General features: G+C 34.7%; 1 protein-coding gene across 1 annotated transcript in view; it reads left to right on the top strand.

The window, feature by feature from the left end:
* The window catches only part of LOC133188348 (ATPase WRNIP1-like), a 38,694-nt gene extending 24,273 nt beyond the window's left edge, over window positions 1-14,421 (top strand). The window contains exons 7-8 of the mRNA XM_061323729.1: window positions 10,371-10,536; window positions 14,146-14,421. Coding sequence (XP_061179713.1) covers window positions 10,371-10,536; window positions 14,146-14,243 — 264 coding nt within the window. The 3' untranslated portion in view covers window positions 14,244-14,421. The remainder of the gene's footprint in view (window positions 1-10,370; window positions 10,537-14,145) is intronic.
* The last annotated feature ends 4,851 nt before the right edge of the window (window positions 14,422-19,272 follow it).

The following is a 19,272-nucleotide window of genomic DNA, read 5'->3' on the forward strand; positions in this document are numbered from 1 at the left end:
TCACACGAAGTCCACGTGCTTGACCTGTCAATCAAAATCATTCGACACTGTGCAGGTGTGAAAGTCTCGTCACACCGAAGGCAAAGTGTTAGTATTTCCAAGAAGTTTTAACATTTTTTCTTATCATTTCTATAGATCTGATTCCAACATTTCTAAAAAAATAAAATAAAATAAAATAAATAAATAAAATACATTGGGAAGAAACACTTGGAATGATTAAGCCGCTTGAATTTGAAACATACTCCCTGCCAATTTAAAATACATGTATCACCGCCGGCACATGTATATTTTGAACTACTATTGTTTAATGAATTTGTTTAGATGCATGTTTGTTTTGAGACCGAAATTTTTGTGCTACAAAACACATTAACTTCTTCTTAAATGTTAACTAAAATGTACTGGAAATACTAACTAAGTAACCGATTTAGGGGAAAAAGGGGGGGGGGGGCTCTTAATAATATCGAATGACAAACATAAAGTTACGGTGAAAAATATCATTACCGGAGAATCACCTTGGTTATATAAATGATAATCATGTTATAAAGGCATTTCTCTCTCTCTAATTAAAGACTTTATATATGTAAAGTAGAAAAAAATTCTTTAATGTATTGCATTTTAAACAAATATTTTTTTTTTAACCACACTATCAATTTAATTCGCTCTAAAGATATTTAATTAACTGGATATCCGCAGTACTGTTTATCATTCTCAGAACAAGTTCTAACATGTATTTCTGTATTATTTGAAAAAAATGTGATAGAAATAAATATTTTCGTATTTTTGTTGCAGGTGGTAAATTAATTGACTTCGATTACTATCTATCCATTTACGATTTGTCGTCTTTAACATAAAAGCAAAATGTTGCAGTACTTGAAGTATCAGTATTTTGACCGTATTTAGATTTAATTTTTCAGCATCGTTCTACATCGGTACATACATGTACATGTACATGTACTTATAACAACATTGATTTTCCACATAAATTTTATAAATAACCTAACAGATAAGTTACAATAATAAAAATAAATATTGTAGATAATTTTTTTCCCATGAAATAATGATTCTTTAAACACTGTATGTTATTTATTAAATTCAAAACCTGTAAATCCTTACTTAAAAAAAGATAAGTCCTTTCACTTCGGAGTTCCGAATGACACTGAAGACTGAACGATAAGTGAACGCTGAACGCAAGGTGAACGCAAAGTGAGTGAACGAAGAGCGAACGGTGAACGCTTTGTGAACGGTGAACGCAAGTGCACGGTGAACGCTGAACGCAAGACTGTGAACGGAGAGCGAACGGTGAACGCACGGTGAACGAACGGTGAACGCACGGTGAACGAACGGTGAACGCACGCTGAACGAAGGGTGAACGAACGGTGAGCGAACGGAAAAATGGGAAAGTAGAACGTTTCAGGGACTGTATCTCTGAAATTCCGTCAAAATGAGTATTGAAATTACACCCTCACAATAAAAAGGGTTGGCAGGTCTGTCCACTGAGCAGATTATCACCAAACTTACACAAAAGGATAAGGATATGTTGAAGAATCAAAAAATTTGTTCAAGGCATCATCCTGGTGCAAAGGGTGTGGTCTCAAGGTTACTTCAAATTTGACCAAAAATTATGTTTTATTAAAACGTTGATATTTTGCTTACTATAAGGACTAGGATCATCAAATCTTGTCAGTTGATGTATCTTAGGATGTTATATCATGTTGACTCAAAAGTAGGTCAGCGTGACCTACTTTTTGAATTTTGCATGCATTCTTTTTCAAATTGATTTACATGTAAAGGCATATTTTGGACACTTTAGGGCCTATGATTATCAAACTTTGTCAGTTGATGCATCTGAGGTCCCCAAAGTATGTCAACTGAGTAGTAGGTCACCTTGACCTACTTTCTGAATTTTATGGCTAATCTTTTTAAAAACTTTAAAGGTCATTATTTCAGATACTGAGAGGAAGTTGATGCATCTTGGGGTCTTAAAACGGATTTATCAAAAAGTAGGTCACAGTGATGTATTTTTTGAATTTTGCAGGCATTTGTTTTCAAATTCCGTTGGAGGCATATTTTGAACACTTCAAGGCCTGTGATAGTCAAACTTTGTCCTTTGATGCTTCCTTGGTCCCGTGAGGACGTCAACTGAAAAGTAGGTCACCATGACCTACTTTTGAAATTTAAGGCTATATTTAAATATTTCCACTACTAATTGGCTTAGAATCATCAAACTTTGTCAGTTGATGCATCTTGGGTCCTCAGAGAACATCGTCTTTAAAGTAGGTCATGGTGACCTACTTTTGAAATTTTATGGATTTTTAAAAATATTTCAGGTTTGTTTGTTTGTTTGTTTGTTTGTTGTTTAACATCCCTCTCAAGAATTTTTCACTCATATGGAGACGCCACCACTTGCCGGTGGAGAGCTGCAAATTTTGTCCTATACTAGGCACTTAAGGCCATTGAGCAGTGAGGGATCTTTTTCGTGCCAGCACCTACTACGCGACCTCGGTTTATACGGTCTCATCCGAAGGACTGGTCTCCACGTCCCACAGTGGGATTCAAATCTGCGACGTAAGGATCAGCTCCTTACTTCGCGACTCTAGAGCAGACGCTCTAACCACTGCGCCACGCGGGCGACAAAAATATTTCAGGTACTTATTGGCTTAGAATCCCCAAACTTTGTCAGTTGATGCAAATTGGAACTTCAATTGAAAAGTAGGTCACTGTGACCTACTTTTGAAATTTGATGACTTTATTGAAATATTTCTGGTACTTATTGTCTTAGAATCATCAAACTTTGTCATTTGATGCATCTTCAGTCCTTGGAGAACATCATCTGAAAAGTAGGTCACCATGACCTACTTTTGAAATTTTATGACTATATTTAAATATTTTCTTGTACTAATTGACTTAGAATCACCAAACTTTGTCAGTTGATGCATCTTGGGTCCTCAGGAGAATGTCACCTTAAAAAGGGTCAACAAGACTACTTATGAAATTTTATGGCTTTTCAAAAATATTTCAGGTACTAATTGGCATAGGATCATCAAACTATGTCAGTTGATGCATCTTCTGTCTACGGAGAAGGTCAACGGAAAAGTAGGTCATTGTGACTTACTTTTGAAATTTTATGGCTATATATAAAATATTTCAGGTATAATTGACTTACAATCATCACTTTTTGTCAGTTGATGTATTGGGTCCTCAGAGTATGTCAACTGAAAAGTAGGTCACTGTGACCTACTTTTGGAATTTTGTGATGATATTTTAATGTTTTGAGATTCTTATTGCCTAAGAATTATCAAACTTTGTCAGTTGATGCATCTTGGGTCCTCAGAGTGTGTCAACTGAAAAGTAGGTCACAATGACCTTGTTTTGAATTTTTACATATTTTAGGTAGTAAATGGCTTTGAATCATCAAATTTTGTCAGTTGATGTATTTTGAATACTGTAGAATATGCCAACTAGAAGTTGGACATAGTGAACTACTTTTGGAATTTCCAGGCAGCATCTAATATTTTAAAATATAAGCAAATCTTAAATCATTAAACCTTGTCAGTTGATGCATTTTGAGTGAGGGTCTTGGAGGATTTTTTCCCAAAAAGTAGGTCACTTTGACCTACTTTTTTGGAATCTCAAGGCTCTATCTCAATATTTAAGTTAGTAAGGGACTTAAAATCATCAATCTTTGTTAGTTGATGCATCTTGTGTTCTCAGAGTGTTTTAACCAAAATGTAGGTCATTATCACCTATTTTTTTTAATTTAAGGCATTATCCTAATATACAGGATACATTAAGGCTTTAAATAGAAGTGATAGGTTGTACAATCTATCAGAAGAGCAATTTAAGGCCTTTGGGCCTCTTGTATCAGCTTTTAAATGCCCATCTTAAGACAGGACACAATATCTTAGAATTTTGATAATAGAAAATTGCATTTCGAATTAGATAGAAATTAATGAGTTAAGTGTGAAGTGATAACTGGTAGAGCATCTCTGATCAAACAGGTGTTATCTGTATCGCTTGGGGATTGGGCAAAGAAATCAGCCTCTTAAACAGTTCTTAATGGCTAGCCTAACTTTCAAGCAAGATAAATTTGGTGTAAAGTAATTTGTTATTGTATAATATAATTAAAACTAATTTGATTTGTATATTAACATTTTTTTTAATTTTATTTTTTATATTTTATATCTTTACAACAAATTGCAGAGTGTCATATCTCATTATGAAGACAATTTTATAGTCTAAAGAATAAAAATAATTTGTTTTGATGTTTTATTAGGCTGTTAATAAATCATAAGATATATAATAAATAAAGCTGCAGATGGACATTTGTTAAGCTCTAACACAACCATTTGAGAAATTTATGATGTATTATTTCTTTTAATTAATACCTACATGTATACCGCAGGAGATGTATGTACATCAAACATTATAAGGAATGGAAAAAATCATTGAAACCTTGAAATCAAGGTTGACATGATTTTCTTGCACTTTTAACTGTTTATAAACAATATTTGACGGACATATCATGCTGTGGCGGGGCATATTATTGATTTTGATGAACTGTGTTGCCATTATTACTAAATATAGAAATTTCTTTGAAATACTTTCAAAACCTTACTCTTACAGTTTTGGTCTGACTTCAATATTCAATTACTATTCATACAAGTACGCTCAGATACACAATTCTGTATATCGGTTTTTGATTTCGATGAATGGTGTTGCCATGGTTCCTAAAACTAGAATTTTCTTTGAAATACATGTACATTCAAAACGCTACTCTTCCTACAGTTTTGGATGTATAGGCCACAATAGGGAATCCAAGTTTTACATTGAAATATGGAAGAAAAATCTTTAAAAATCTTTTTCTCAAGAACAACTGGGCCAGAAAAGCTGAAACTTATGTGGAAGCATCCTGGGGTAGTGTAGATTCTAAATTGTTCAAATCATGACCCCCAGGGGTAGGATGGGACCACAAAAGGGAATCCAAGTTTTACATTGAAATATATAGGAAAAATCTTTAAAAATCTTCTTCTCGAGAACCACTGGGCCAGAAAAACTAAAACTTATGTGGAAGCATCCTGGGGTAGTGTAGATTCTAAATTGTTCAAATCATGACCCCCAGGGGTAGGATGGGACCACAAAAGGGAATCCAAGTTTTACATTGAAATATATAGGAAAAATCTTTAAAAATCTTCTTCTCGAGAACCACTGGGCCAGAAAAACTAAAACTTATGTGGAAGCATCCTGGGGTAGTGTAGATTCTAAATTGTTCCAATCATGCCCCCCCCCCCCCCCCCCGGGTAGGGTGGGGCCACAATAAGGAATCCAAGTTTTACATTGAAATATGTAAGAAAAATCTTTAAAAATCTTTTCTCAAGAACCACTGTACCAGAATAGCTGAAACTTAAGTGGAAGCATCCTCGCGTAGTGTAGATTCTAAATTATACAAATCATGGCCCCCGGGGGAAGGGCGGGGCCACAGTAGGGAATCCAAGTTTTACATTGAAATATGTAAGAAAAATGTTTAAAAATCTTCTTCTCAAGAACCACTGGGCCAGAAAAGCTGAAACTTATATGGAAGCATCCTGGGATAGTGTAGATTTTAAATTGCTCAAATCTGGACCCCCGGGGTTAGGTTGGGGCCACAATAGGGAATCCAAGTTTTACATTGAAATATATGTTAGAAAAATCTTTAAAAATCTTCTTCTGAAGAACAACTTGGCCAGAAAAACTGAAGCTTATGTGGATGCATCCTGGGGAAATGTAGATTTTAAATTGTTCAAATCATGACACCTGGGGGTAGGGCGGGACCACAATAGGTATTACAAGGGGGGAAATCTGGTAAAGAACAGCATGGCCAAAATTACTCAGGTGAGCGATGTGGCCCATGGGCCTCTTGTTATACATATTCAGGTGAAAAAGGCAGTATCTGTTCATTGTGTGTTCTATTTCTAAACATAAAACAGGCATTATACCGTAGTTACTGCATGTACTAATGTAAACCTATAGGGTTTAGAATATAACCAAGTTTATTAGGTCACCTAAGTCACTCAGATGACAATTGCTATCTGTTTTGTCATTAGCAGTGTGTCATGCAATAACAATTGAATTTCAACCAATTTTGGCAAATATCTAGGGTGAAGTAGAACAAAATTTGTGAATTTCATGGTCCCTGTCCCCCCGGGGGGGGGGGGGGGGAGTGGGGATGAAACCATAAGATTAATGCAATCTTAAAAAAAATTCTTTTTCACTCCTGGACATCAAGCTCTCAAATTGTTGGCATGATTGTAATAAGCATTGAACCCTCTACAAAAATTTTGAAATTCATGGCTCCTCAGTACTCGAAGTACTCGAAGATGTGAATAAAATGGTGACATTTGCAACCAAAAAATGAATTTTGTGACTAGAAATTAAAACTAACTCTCATTTTAGCGCCTGAGAAAATTTATGCCAGGGATTGTCCATTTTTATGATAAGAATCAAGATTACTTTATTTCCAAAGTTCACTATCAAGAAAATGTTTGAAGATATTGAAGACTTTGATTTAAAAAAGACATTATGCATGTACATATATGCATGAGATTTTATAATATACTAAATATGTTTTTCACAAAATGTTTTCACCATAGCGAGTGAAATATATATTGATGGTGACCAGAAATTCTGAAATGGCAACTAAACAAATTTTGGGCCGCCACATAGGGAACTGATAGAAAGTGTGACTTGGAGCATTGCCCCTGGGTCAGGGGTTCGGGAGCTGGATGGGGTTCTGTGATCATATAGTGAAAATGCTTGATTTCTTTAAAAAAATTTCTTCTTTCCCTCTGTATATTGAGCAGACAAATTAAGGACATGAACAAGGGTGCCTCTTCCAATATTGTGAAATTGATTGCCCCTGGGTCAGGGTTCTGGAGCTGGAAGGACTCTTTTGATCATATAGTGTAAATCCATAAATTCTTTAAAAAGCCTCTTCTCTCCCCCTGTATATTATGCAGTCAAATTAAGTCCATGGTTATGATGAGCAAGGGTGCCTCTTCTTAAATTGTAAAATTCATGACCTCTGGGTCAGGGGTTCTGTTTTCAAGGCACTGCTCTATTCATTATTTTGTGAAATACTTTATTTTTTTGGAAAATTTCATTCTCTGCTCCTGGGTATTTAACAAACAAACTAAGTGCATGATTATGATGAGCAAGGGAATCTCTTACAGACTTTAAAATTCATAGCCCTTGTGTCAGGGGTTCTAGTGTTAGGATGGTGCGGTATTGATTATGTAATGAAAATGCATTATTTCATTGAATATCTTCTCTTCTTCTTGGTAAAGCAAAGTGTGTGATTATGATGAACAAGGGTCCCTCTTCCAAAGCTCTTAATTTCATGGCTCTTGGGTTAGGGGTTCTGATGTTAGGGCCGGGTTCTGTTGATTATATGGTGACAATGTATATACATTTTGAAAATCTTCTTTCTGCTCCTGGTTTATAAAGTAAGTTAACCAAGTCCATGGTTATGATGAGCAAGAGTACCTCTTCCAAAGTTATGAAATTCATAGCCCCTTACATGTAGTAGTTCTGGGCTCTATTGATCATAAGTGAAAATGCATAAAAATCTCTCCCCATGTATTAGCAAAAAACTAATTGTATGGTTATAATGAGCAAGGATGCCCCTTTTAAGAAAAAATGTGAAATTCATAGCCTCTGGGTCAGGGGTTCTTGTGTTAGTGTGGGGTTTTATTCATTATACATGTATAGTAAAAATAAATTATTTCTTTAAAAGTCTTCTCCTCTTTTGGGTATTAAGCAAACTAAGTGTATGGTAATTATGAGCAAGGGTGCCTCATCCAATATTGGGAAAATCATGGCCACTGGGTTTGGTTCTGGTGTTCCTTGCTCAGGGTTGGATAATACTCATTAAGTACTTTGGGCTTCTTGTTATACCAAGATGGATATTAATGGTATACAAAATACAGATACTTGATAAATAACAAATAGACTTTAATTTCATGATATATAATAATCTTGATAAAACAGATTGGGATTTGATGTTTGTACAATGAACTATTTTTTTTCTTTTGTAAAAGAATTAATCGGAATAGACCAATCCAACTCATTAATACTAAGTAATAAAATTTAAACAGAAATGCAAAGTTACTATTACGATTCTTGACTAAAAGCAATAAATATTGGAAACTTAGTAGTAAATAAGTAAAAGAGCTTAGGATTAAAAGTCCTTTTGTCCTGAGATGGGGACTGAACCAATAAATAATATGATCATGGATATATATGTACCTTGATTGGAGGTTGGTGCCATGTTTGGATTCATTGGTCAATGGACAGAACTGCAGACAAAGCAAAAGTGGCAACGCAATAAATGATGACAGCCAATAAAAAGTACTTTTATATCTGGGACAGTGAATACCCTTTGAGCATAAAATACACTGTCCCCCCCCCCCCCCCAAACTGACTTTTTTGGCTTCTTGGTTGAATTTCTTAAATTTTTTTTTACTCTTTTTGATTCTAACTCTCAGCTCTTGAATATTTTGACAATTTTGGATTTATCTTAAAAACTGTCATGTATATAAATTGTGTTGGTTTATTCTGATAACATTGCGGAAATTGCATTGAAAACTTATTAAGACGTCGAATAAATAATCTTATTAAAAAGATACAAAATCTTATAATCATATTTATTATTGGCTTACATTAGTCCTGAGTAGAAATTTGGTTTTGAAACAGTGTCTCATAATAATTTTGAAACTGTCCCATCTTTTAGGCAAATCTTGTTGCAGGTTGCTTGTTTGTTCACACTGAAAAATGAAGGAAATAAGTTTGGAAATAATGGACTGTTAAACTACTGTGAAATCACTATATTTTTTTTGGGGGGGGGGGGGGGATTTTCATTGTCTGTGTGGTTTGAAGGGACCCACAGATTCATGTCCTCCATGAAATGTTCTTAAAATTTTAAATGCATAACAACTCAGCACTTCACCCATGAAATAGAATCCCCACAAACCAATAATTTTCCTTGAACCACATGAAAATGTGTGATTTTACAGTATTTCCAGAGTTGCATGGAGCCGTTTAAGAATACAATGTGCAACTCAAGTTTCATTCTTAATAATTTCCCCCAAATGAAGTTTGGGAACGTATGTTTTTTATTTCATTTCTTATTTTTTCTCCAGTACTTTTTTGTCTGCAAGTTTTCTTGAAAACTACTCATCTGATTGAGGTGAAACCTTTTTGGGGTTAACATGTTAATACGCATGTTGTGTAGATGTCTGGAATGAAGGTCATTTTGCTTGCACCTTATATACATGATGCTAGCGCATGCAGCAAGTGAAGTTGAAAAAACTTAAACTGTAATGTTTTATTTGAAATGCCTTGAAACTCAGAACCTAAACAAATATTAGTACTCAAGACAAAATAATATGGTTGGGTTGGAATGGACACACGTTTGCTGAAATCTAATTGGCAAATATTGTAAACATAACTTTCTTAGTTTTTAGTGAAAGAAGACAAAATTCAAAGTATATATAAATAACACAAGTTGCATCATTATGGAATCATCAGAAATAAAAAGAGTACATGCTTGCACATTTGCTGAATTCCAATTAGTTAATGTGCAGCTGCTGTAATTTTCTGTGTTTTCAGTGAAGTTTTTCATTCTGTGTTTTCAGTGAAATCTATCAGTAAGTCGAATGCTGACTGATGTTTTTCATACTAATTGTTAGGCCATTATTTAAGCACTGAGTTGTATACAGATTTTTCTGTTCGCCCAATCATTACAATGAACACATGGTGGGTGTGACCAGTCCACAGGGAATGCTTACTTCTCCATGGCACCTGATCCCATCTCTTTTTTTAAAGGTCTGTGCTTGCTATACTCCCAATTTGAATGGTGTCAGTGGATTTTTGAGCTTGATTACTGTTCGTTATCTCCATATTTCATTTGAAATCTAAGATGTAGCTCTTTATTATGGCATACAATGAGATGCTGTATATGGAAATTTTTTAAATTACATGCATGCCCCTGTACTTAAATCTGATTGAGTTATGTTCATTTTACTATGTGTGCTCTGTTCTTTTCCAAAAAATAACTTAGGAAAATAATTTGGATAGTCTATTTGGTCTACAAAACAAAGATTTTGCCTAATTTAATGAAGTTTATACGGAGTGGGGCACCAAATGGGAGTATATAGGGGAGCATTTGGGGAACATCTGTAATGATACCAGTTACAATTGGAATTGGTTTTATTTATCATGCTTATGTTGTATAATGCTATTGCTTTTTGATTTTTTTCCCATGAGTTACCATATTCTGTATCATTTGGTGGAACTGTTGTAGTGTTGTATGAATTAACCAGCTTTGTTTGTTTTAGGTTAACCTGGCTCAGTGTGTGGTGTATTTGGCACGTGCTCCTAAGGAGGTGGAGGTGTACCAGGCCTACAGTAAAGCTAAGAATTCAGTTGTCAACCACAAGGGGCCTTTGCCATCTGTACCTCTTCACTTAAGGAATGCTTCAAACAAAGTTCTCAAATCATTAGGTGAGAAGAAAATAGAAGTGTTATTCTTTAATTATCCCTTTGTAGAATGCATGTAGGTGCTGAGGGATTATAATGTCTGATGTGTGTGTGCGTGTTTCCCCTGCATTTGAGCTGCTGTTTAGAACATTTAAAAAAAGTATTCTTTTTAACTCTTCAGTCATAAACTTTTGATTATACACAGTAAGGGGCCCAAATGGAAAAAAAAACACACTAAGAGCAAAATTGGTTGTTGTCATAAAATGATTTTTTTTTTCTATACAAAGAGAATCTTTAAATCTTTTGGTCTCATCTGTACTTTTCATATTTACAAGATATGCTTGACGTTTGCTGCTGAAGTTTGTAGAAATTTTTATGCCCAACCATGAACAATGCTGGGGCATATACTGTGTCATTTCCATCTTTTTTTTAGTTTGGTATTGGTACATGTATATTTCCTATGACACCTTTCAGAAAGATATATCATTTGCGACTCATGACCTTGACCTATCTAGTAGTTTGACCTTCTTATCAAAAATTTTCACTTTTTACTGCAAAAGAGACGAGGCTATCATTAAAATTTTTTGACGATCGTATATATAATTAACACATTCACATGAGTCAAGTAAATGTTAAATATGTACAGTGCTTATTATTTATAAATGACACAATCTTTCTATTGGGTGTCTTAATGAGTTAACACACAGGAGAGATTCCTTTTTCCATTTGTGAGATCCTTACTGTTTATTTTTTGCTAGAAAATGTGTATTTTTTACATTTAAGAAACACAGGTACTTGAAAAAATACAGGGGAGACCATGAACCATTTTTAAAATAACAAGTATTTTTAGTCAGTGGAATTTCCCTTTATTTTGTAAAAATACTTTTTTTCAAGAACAATTTTAAGATTTCAGTTGATATGTCTTTCAGTGTAGGATGAGGGCTGAAACAAAGGGTATGGTTAAAAAAGGTATTGTAGACAGCAGGACTGTTATTTTTAGCTCATCTCAACGAAGTTGGGGGAACTTATGTGATACCTTCAGCGTCGGTGTCTGCATCAAAGGTTAAAGTTTTCGGAGCCAGTTAATGGCTTATATTTTTTGTTGATTTTTGCTTAACAACTGCAGTAGTCGCCCCCATGGCGCAGTGGTTAGAGCATCTGCTTTAGAGTCACGAAGTAAGGAGTTGATCCTTACGTTGCAGGTTCGAATCCCACTGTGGGAAGTGGAGACCGGTCCTTCGGATGAGACCATATAAACTGAGGTCCCGTGTCACAGTGGGTGCTGGCACGAAAAAGACCCCTCACTGCTCAGTGGCCGTAAGTGCTGAGTATAGGACAAAATTTGCAGCTCTCCACCGGTAAGTGGTGGCGTCTCCATATGAGTGGAAAATTCTTGAGAGGGACGTTAAACAACATACAAACAAACAAACAAACAATTGCAATAAACCCCTTTTCCTTGACTACCCCTAATAGGTCTGTATATTGACCAATATCTAAGAAAAAAAATTGTGCATTGCCAACTAAATTTTAGAGGTCACTTAGAGACCTGTCCATGTTGACCAAACTTGCATGGATGATATATATCTGTTCAATTACAAAAATAGGGCTGGGGCATTAAAAAAATCTCCTTAATAACCACTGGACCGGCAAAGATGAAACTTATGGGGAAGCTTTTCTAAGGAAGTGTTGGTTCTAAAACTGTTCAAATAATGGCCCCCTGAGGTAGGGTGGTCCATAATAGAGAATTGAAGTTTTATATTGAAATTTATTAGGAAAATCTTTAAAAAGCTTCTTCTCAAGAACCATTGGACCAGAAAAGCTGAAACTTATAGGGAAGCTTTCTGAGGTAGTGTAGATTCTAAATTGTTCAAATTTTGTCCCCTGGAGGTAGGGTGGGGCCATAATAGGGAATCAAAGTTTTACATTAAAATATATAGGAAAAATCTCGAGAACCACTGGACCAGAAATGCTGAAACATATATGAAAGCTTCCTGAGAAAGTTTAGATTGTAAATTGTTGAAATCATGTCCCCTTGGGTTAGGGTTGGGCCACAATAGGGGATCAATGTTTTACTTTGAAGTATATAGGATTGATTAATTGGATGTTTTTGTTTACTTCCCGTTCGAGAATTTTTCACTCATATAGAGACGTCACCATATACCGGTGAAGGGTTTCAAATTTAGACCTTAACTCGGCACTCAGGGCCACCAAGCACTGAGAATTCTTTATCCTGCCAACGCCTACTGTGACACAGGGCCTCGGTTTTTTAGGTCTCAATTGAAGGACCCACAACTTTCACTTAAAAGTGCCGATTGCTAGGCGAAGGAACAGTTGCTTCCTATTTTTTATCGACTTAGGTCAGTAACGGCCGTGATTCTAACACTCAACCTTCCGATCACGGAGCAATCCCTCTACTGATTGAGCTACGGTGACGGCCGAAGTCTATAGGAAAAATCTTCTGAAGTAACACAGGACCAGAAAAGATGAAATTTAGGAGAAAGTTTCCTGAGTTACTGTAGATTGTAAATTGTTCAGATCATGGTCTCACAGGTTTGGATGGGGCCTCAGTAGGGAATGAGGGTTTTACATTGAAAAATAGGAAAAACCTTTAAAAAGATGAAACTTAGGTGAAAGGTTGTGTAGGTTGTAAGTTGTTCGGATCATGGTCCCCAGGGTAGGGTAGGGCCACAACAGGGATCATTTCAAGAACAGCAAAGCCATGGTGAATCATATTTTGAACATAACTTCTGTGGCAGGAATAAGTAAAGTGAATTCTTATTTGGACATTACTTTTAAACCAATAAATTTTTGTTTGTTTGTTGTTTAATGCCCCTCTCAAGAATTTTTCACTCATGTTGAGATGGCACCACTTGTTGGTGGAGGGCTGCAAATTTATACCTATACTTGGCACTCGGGGCCATTGAGCAGTGAGGGATCTTTTTCGTGCAAACACCTACTGCGACTTGGGACCTCGATTTATACAGTCTCATCCAAAGGATTGGTCTCCACGTCCCGCAGTGGATTCAAACCTGCAACATAAGGAAGTTACATACTCTGCTGCTCTAAAGCAGATGCTCTAACCACTGCTGCACTGCAACACCCAGGCAACCCAATAAATTTTAAAAACATACTCAGTACTAAATAGAGATAGCTTGTGATCATAGTATGTCTTGACCCTGTTTTAAAGTCATTTGGATGAGGTCAAGGTAACATTGTACCTAGCACTGAATTATTGTTCTGACAACTTTGAAATGGAGAAACGTTAGAAGCTTTCATGAGCATTTTAAACACGATATTGCTCAAAGGAATGGTATTTACTGTTGCTTAACCAGAGTAACTTTAACAAGGTTAAAATGTGAAAATTCTTATTTTGATCATGACTTTCACGTGGGAAAAAAATCAGACTATACTATGCAATGAGGTTGTGTTTGTGACCAAAAAGTGTATTTGAACTCTTCATTCACTTTCATCATTTGGTTAAGGTCAACTTCAGTGTGATTGAAGAGTTTGATACCATAATTGTGTATTTTAGTATTAGATACTTAATGATTTATTGCTGGGTGTGCTTATTGGCCTTTTGTTAATAAAGAGAACATGGAAAACAATTATAATATGAACTTCTTTATTTTCTAGGATATGGCAAAGGATACAAGTACAATCCGGATTATGAAGGCCCAGTAGAACAGGAGTATTTTCCACCTGAACTTAAGGGCACTGACTTTTTCTCATAAATTTAATTTGCTGGAATTATGTGCACTTACATATAATACAAACTAATATGTGTGGTCTGAGGGATTTAAATAAATATTTTGGGATATTGTAATGAAAATCATTGTTATTGATGGTTTGTTATAAATTTATCAAAATATCTTAGTTACATGTACTCAATAAAAGACGTGTGGTCTCGAACTCGGGGTTTTCCAGCTTTCTAAAAATTGATTTGTTTATGTAAAACAAGAAATTTGGAACATAATAACTGTACTTACCTGTACTTACAGGGCATTATTATCGTGCCATTCAACCCAGAAATTCTTTTTTTAAAAAGGTGGACTTTCCAGCTTTCTAGATCTTCAGATGTTGTGTTTTACAGATATCCGTTCCGCAGCCAGGAACAATAACTCTTAAAGGGACATAGATACAGATTTGAAGTTAATATTTTCTCAAATTTTCTGTATAAAATCATGACTTATATGTTGCTATAGCATTTCACACGGATTTAAAATTAAAAAAAAATTATTTTATCTAGAAATTATTGAAACTACGAATTTCGGGACGCGTTTGATTGACACATCCTTGCACTTTCACAAAGTAAACTTTATCCTTAATACTTAGGAAAAGTAAAAGTTTTGTTGTGTATTAATGAAAGAAATAAAAGATATAATTCAGAAAATTCAGAGTAGAAATGTGAGAAAGCAAAACCAACTCACTAGTATTGTGAGTTCGTGCTCAGTGATGTGTGCAAAGTTTAACAGAGAACACCCGATGGAACGTAAACATTGAAAATAACAGAGCTTGTGCCCCGTTTACAAAAAAGTTTACAATAACAATCTATCAGTATTACATTCGCTCACTCTGTTGTAACCAAGGGTTGTGGCATGTTGAATATTATAACTGTCGCCCGCGTGGCGCAGTGGTCAGAGCGTCTGCTCTAGAGTCGCAAAGTAAGGAGTTGATCCTTACGTCGCGGGTTCGAATCCCACTGTGGGACGTGGAGACCGGTCCTTCGGATGAGACCGTATAAACCGAGGTCCCGTGTCGCAGTAGGTGCTGGCACGAAAAAGATCCCTCACTGCTCAATGGCCTTAAGTGCCGAGTATAGGACAAAATTTGCAGCTCTCCACCGGTAAGTGGTGGCGTCTCCATATGAGTGAAAAATCCCGAGAGGCACGTTAAACAACATACAATCAATCAATCAGTATTATAATTCACCATGTACATGTAAGTAAAGAATATTTTGAATCGATGCCTACAACGTGTCCTAGATATATGGACGTGCTTATATTGTTAATTTCGTTATTGAAACCTTTTTAAATAGTGTACTTGTGCCATACACAATAAAGGGGGAGATGAGAAAGAGATCAGTCCAAATTCTCTATGTTTAGAAAGCGGTATGTAAAAAAAACAGAATTATTTTATTGTATCACAGTCTAAAATCGTTTTAACATTTAAATTTGGTGCCAATTTGACAGAATTCTTTAGTAAATGTACAAAAGTGAAATAAGGTAAAGATTAAAAAAAAAGCAATAGAAGCGACGGAAAACGACACAAAACCCAGTGTATGTGTTATCCTTATTTTTACTGAAAAAGTCTCCATGAAGTTTAAATCTGAAACCTTTTCGTGCAACAATTTTCATTTCACGCAACTCGATACGATTCAAGGCTCTTTGAATTCTTGGTAAACGCTGACATCTGTACCCCATTAAAGTGCAAAATAAAATTTAATATATTTTTAGGGAAATTGAATCTAGCATTCGAAAGCAGTGCATGATATGAAATCGGAATCGATCTGCGTCGTATTGAAATTGCAAGCTTTTTACACTAAGTATTTTATACAATTAATGTTAATTGATTTAAAATAAAGTATAAGTGTTAAAAATTAACTTTTCTCCAAAATGCCTTGCTAGATACGGCTATTGTACCTTATGAACAAGTTTTTCTTTGTCCGAAAATAAAGTTGTTGATCAATTTTCAATCAATAGAAAATTCTAATACAATACAGGGCTCTAATTGGCGACTAATTTAGTCGCCATGGCGCCAAAAATTTTTGATTGGCGCCTAAACCTTTTCCATAAGTCGCCAAATTGGCGAACATTTTAAATTGACTTGGCGACAGTCGAATTCAGGAAATTTTCACATTTTTAATAATTTTTTTCTAAAAAAGCGAAAGGAAATTTAAAAGAAGAGGAAATTATTTTTAGCAATGGACATGTCTTGTTTTCTTAGGTACATCATGGGGTCCCTATATTCTATTAACTTTTAATGTTGGCGCCTTAGAAAAATTGCCTGGCGACTAAAAATTTGAATTGGCGACTAAATTTTTTTGATAAGGCGCCTAAATTTTAGAGGCTTGCAATATGTTCGTAATTCATATACAAATATAAAATATTGTAGAATCAAAAATGTCCAGATTTCATTGATAAAACAAGTTTTGAGATTTTAAAAAAATGTTTTTTAAGGTTTGATAAATTATACATTTGTATATTTAATACACTACTGAGGGAGGGATTTAGAGGGGCGCACCCCACCCCCCTTAAAATTTCCAAAAATTAGGTTTATATATATATATATATATATATATATATATATATATATATATATATATATATATATATATATATATATATATATATATATTCCATTTCTATTTTTTTTTCTCTGTGATAACACTTTGAAAGTTAGTTGAGTTGATTTCTTGATCACTCTACCGGAATGTAAATTTCGCCAAGCAATAGGTCAGGAGCTAAGGTGGCCTAATATGCATGTAAATCTCGTGCGGCTGTCTTTGTACTCAATGTATTCAATTATGTATTCAATGTACAACTAAAATGATACTCATTATAATTTAAAGTTTATATGCGAAAGGTTCACAGTTTTATGAAATTTGAAGATACTTAAAATAGTCTAAATGACAGTTATTTTTTTCCTTGTTTTTTGTCATTTGCACAGGAAAGACCTTCCGACTCAGAAATTATGCATTATTTTTTGGCTAATATTTACTAAAATTACTTGCAAGTCTATATTTATTGATTGCTACAAAAATGAGGAAGGTGTGTCATGACGCACGATGAAAAAATTGGGGTGATGAAAGATTGTGACATGAAGAAAGACGGGGAGGAGGGTTGACCTAAATACAAGACTATAAGGTAGTATAGATGGGCTTAATGACGTCTTAATAAATATTGTACAAGAAAGCAATTCTTTGATAATTTTTGCATACAGGTAATTTGGAAACTGATACCTAAATGTGTTTTTGTTTGTAGGAAGGGATGTAACTAAACCTATGAAGGCAAATTATAAGCTTAAATTTTACTTTCAAAATCACTTGATTCAGGAGCTTCTGGGGGCTTCGCCCCAAAGGGCCCACTGGAGGCCTTAAGGCGACCCCAGACCCTCTGCCCGTGAAAGAAATTTCAGGTTCTCAACCCAAATTTCCGGAACCGGAAAAAGCATTTTTTTTTAGTAGTGGACTCCGTTAAGTATCATACTAAATATACATTTGAAAAAACACAAAAAAATCTTAACAGCAATGGACATCTTAATTGTAAGGAATTAAATATCGTATCTCCCATTCATTTAAAGTTAGATGAAAATCTGTGATTAAAACATCTAATTATCAGCTTATGTAAATCGCCTTCATCAAAAATGCGTATGAGGTAGATCGTTGATAATTTTAGAAAATAGACTAAAATACGAGTATTGCTACAGTGTTCTGACCTATAGTGGTATGACAATACTCACGGGAAATGATAATGTATGATATGATTTGTCACAACAGAAGTTGTGTTTGAAAAGATACACCAAATTGATATATTATAACAATACTTGTTATGAGTGATCTCGATAATAGTTACTTGGTCAGGATTTTGCGAATGCTATTGTGAAATCGAAAGATTAATTACGATGACCTCCATTCTCGACCATTATTTAAATGTTTTTTTGTTTTTGTTTTTTTTTCAATTATGGGCGTTGTTTCATATTAGTGGCAACGATGTATTGGGTTGAAATGATTTTCAGCTAGAATTACAGCATGATTTATAATACGTATACGCTATTCGATATTTCTTTTAAACAAACTATAGGAGGGAACAAAATCCTGCTTCAATGTAGTTTCTTTTTTAAAACTCCAAACTTTAATAATTATTACTAGGCCATCCTTAAACAAGAGGCCCAAGGGCCTTAACGGTCACCTTAGTATGATACAACAATTTAAAGGATGCATAGAGTATAAAATGAACTGAAAGGTGAAACTTTGTTGCCAAAAAGCAAGAAAAATAGGGTGATCATGATCAACAAAATAATTGGTCTTAATATTCATTAACAGTTTATAAATTATGTTCTATAAATCTGATCCCCATTTATCACTATCACCATACAGTATATTAACAAATTATCAATGCTTTTGTACTATTTTAATCCTTTGTTGAAATTTCTTACATTGGCCTCTCTTGGTCCTTGATGAACATTTAATAAGACAAGTTATTTTTGTCTCATTTTTATTTATCTACTACTTACAAGTCTATCTGATCATTAAAACTATGAAAGTACTTTTTGTATTATACAATAAAAGTTTTTGCATAATTATCTTATTCTATTTACCTTTCAAGTACATTATTTACAATGATAAATTATCAAAAGTAAATGGCAAAGGGGAATAACTCCTCTGAGTAGAATACAAAATAATAGAGCCCTGGCCAGGACCAGAACACTTGACCAAATGGTCCAGATGTTCAAAAATCTGGTAAAAATAATCTTCCTTATTAAAACTTTTACTCTTTTTGCCTCTGATATGCCCAGGTGCAGAGAAGATTTTTAAAGAAATAATGCATTTTTACTACAGATACACTATATTATCAATAGAGCCCCCCCCCCCCCCAACACCAGAGCTTCTGACCCTGGGACCATAAGTTTGCTCATCATAACTAATCACTTTGTTTATCTGCTTAACACCAAGGAGCAAACAGGATTATTTAATAGAATTAATGCATTTTTACTAGGGATGTCAATAGTCGACTATTCGACTATCAGTCGAATGGACCGACG

Source organism: Saccostrea echinata, unplaced genomic scaffold, assembly GCF_033153115.1.
Source record: "Saccostrea echinata isolate AGI-Se365-2 ecotype Australia unplaced genomic scaffold, CSIRO_AGI_Sech_v1 ptg000016l, whole genome shotgun sequence".
Taxonomy (NCBI): domain Eukaryota; kingdom Metazoa; phylum Mollusca; class Bivalvia; order Ostreida; family Ostreidae; genus Saccostrea; species Saccostrea echinata.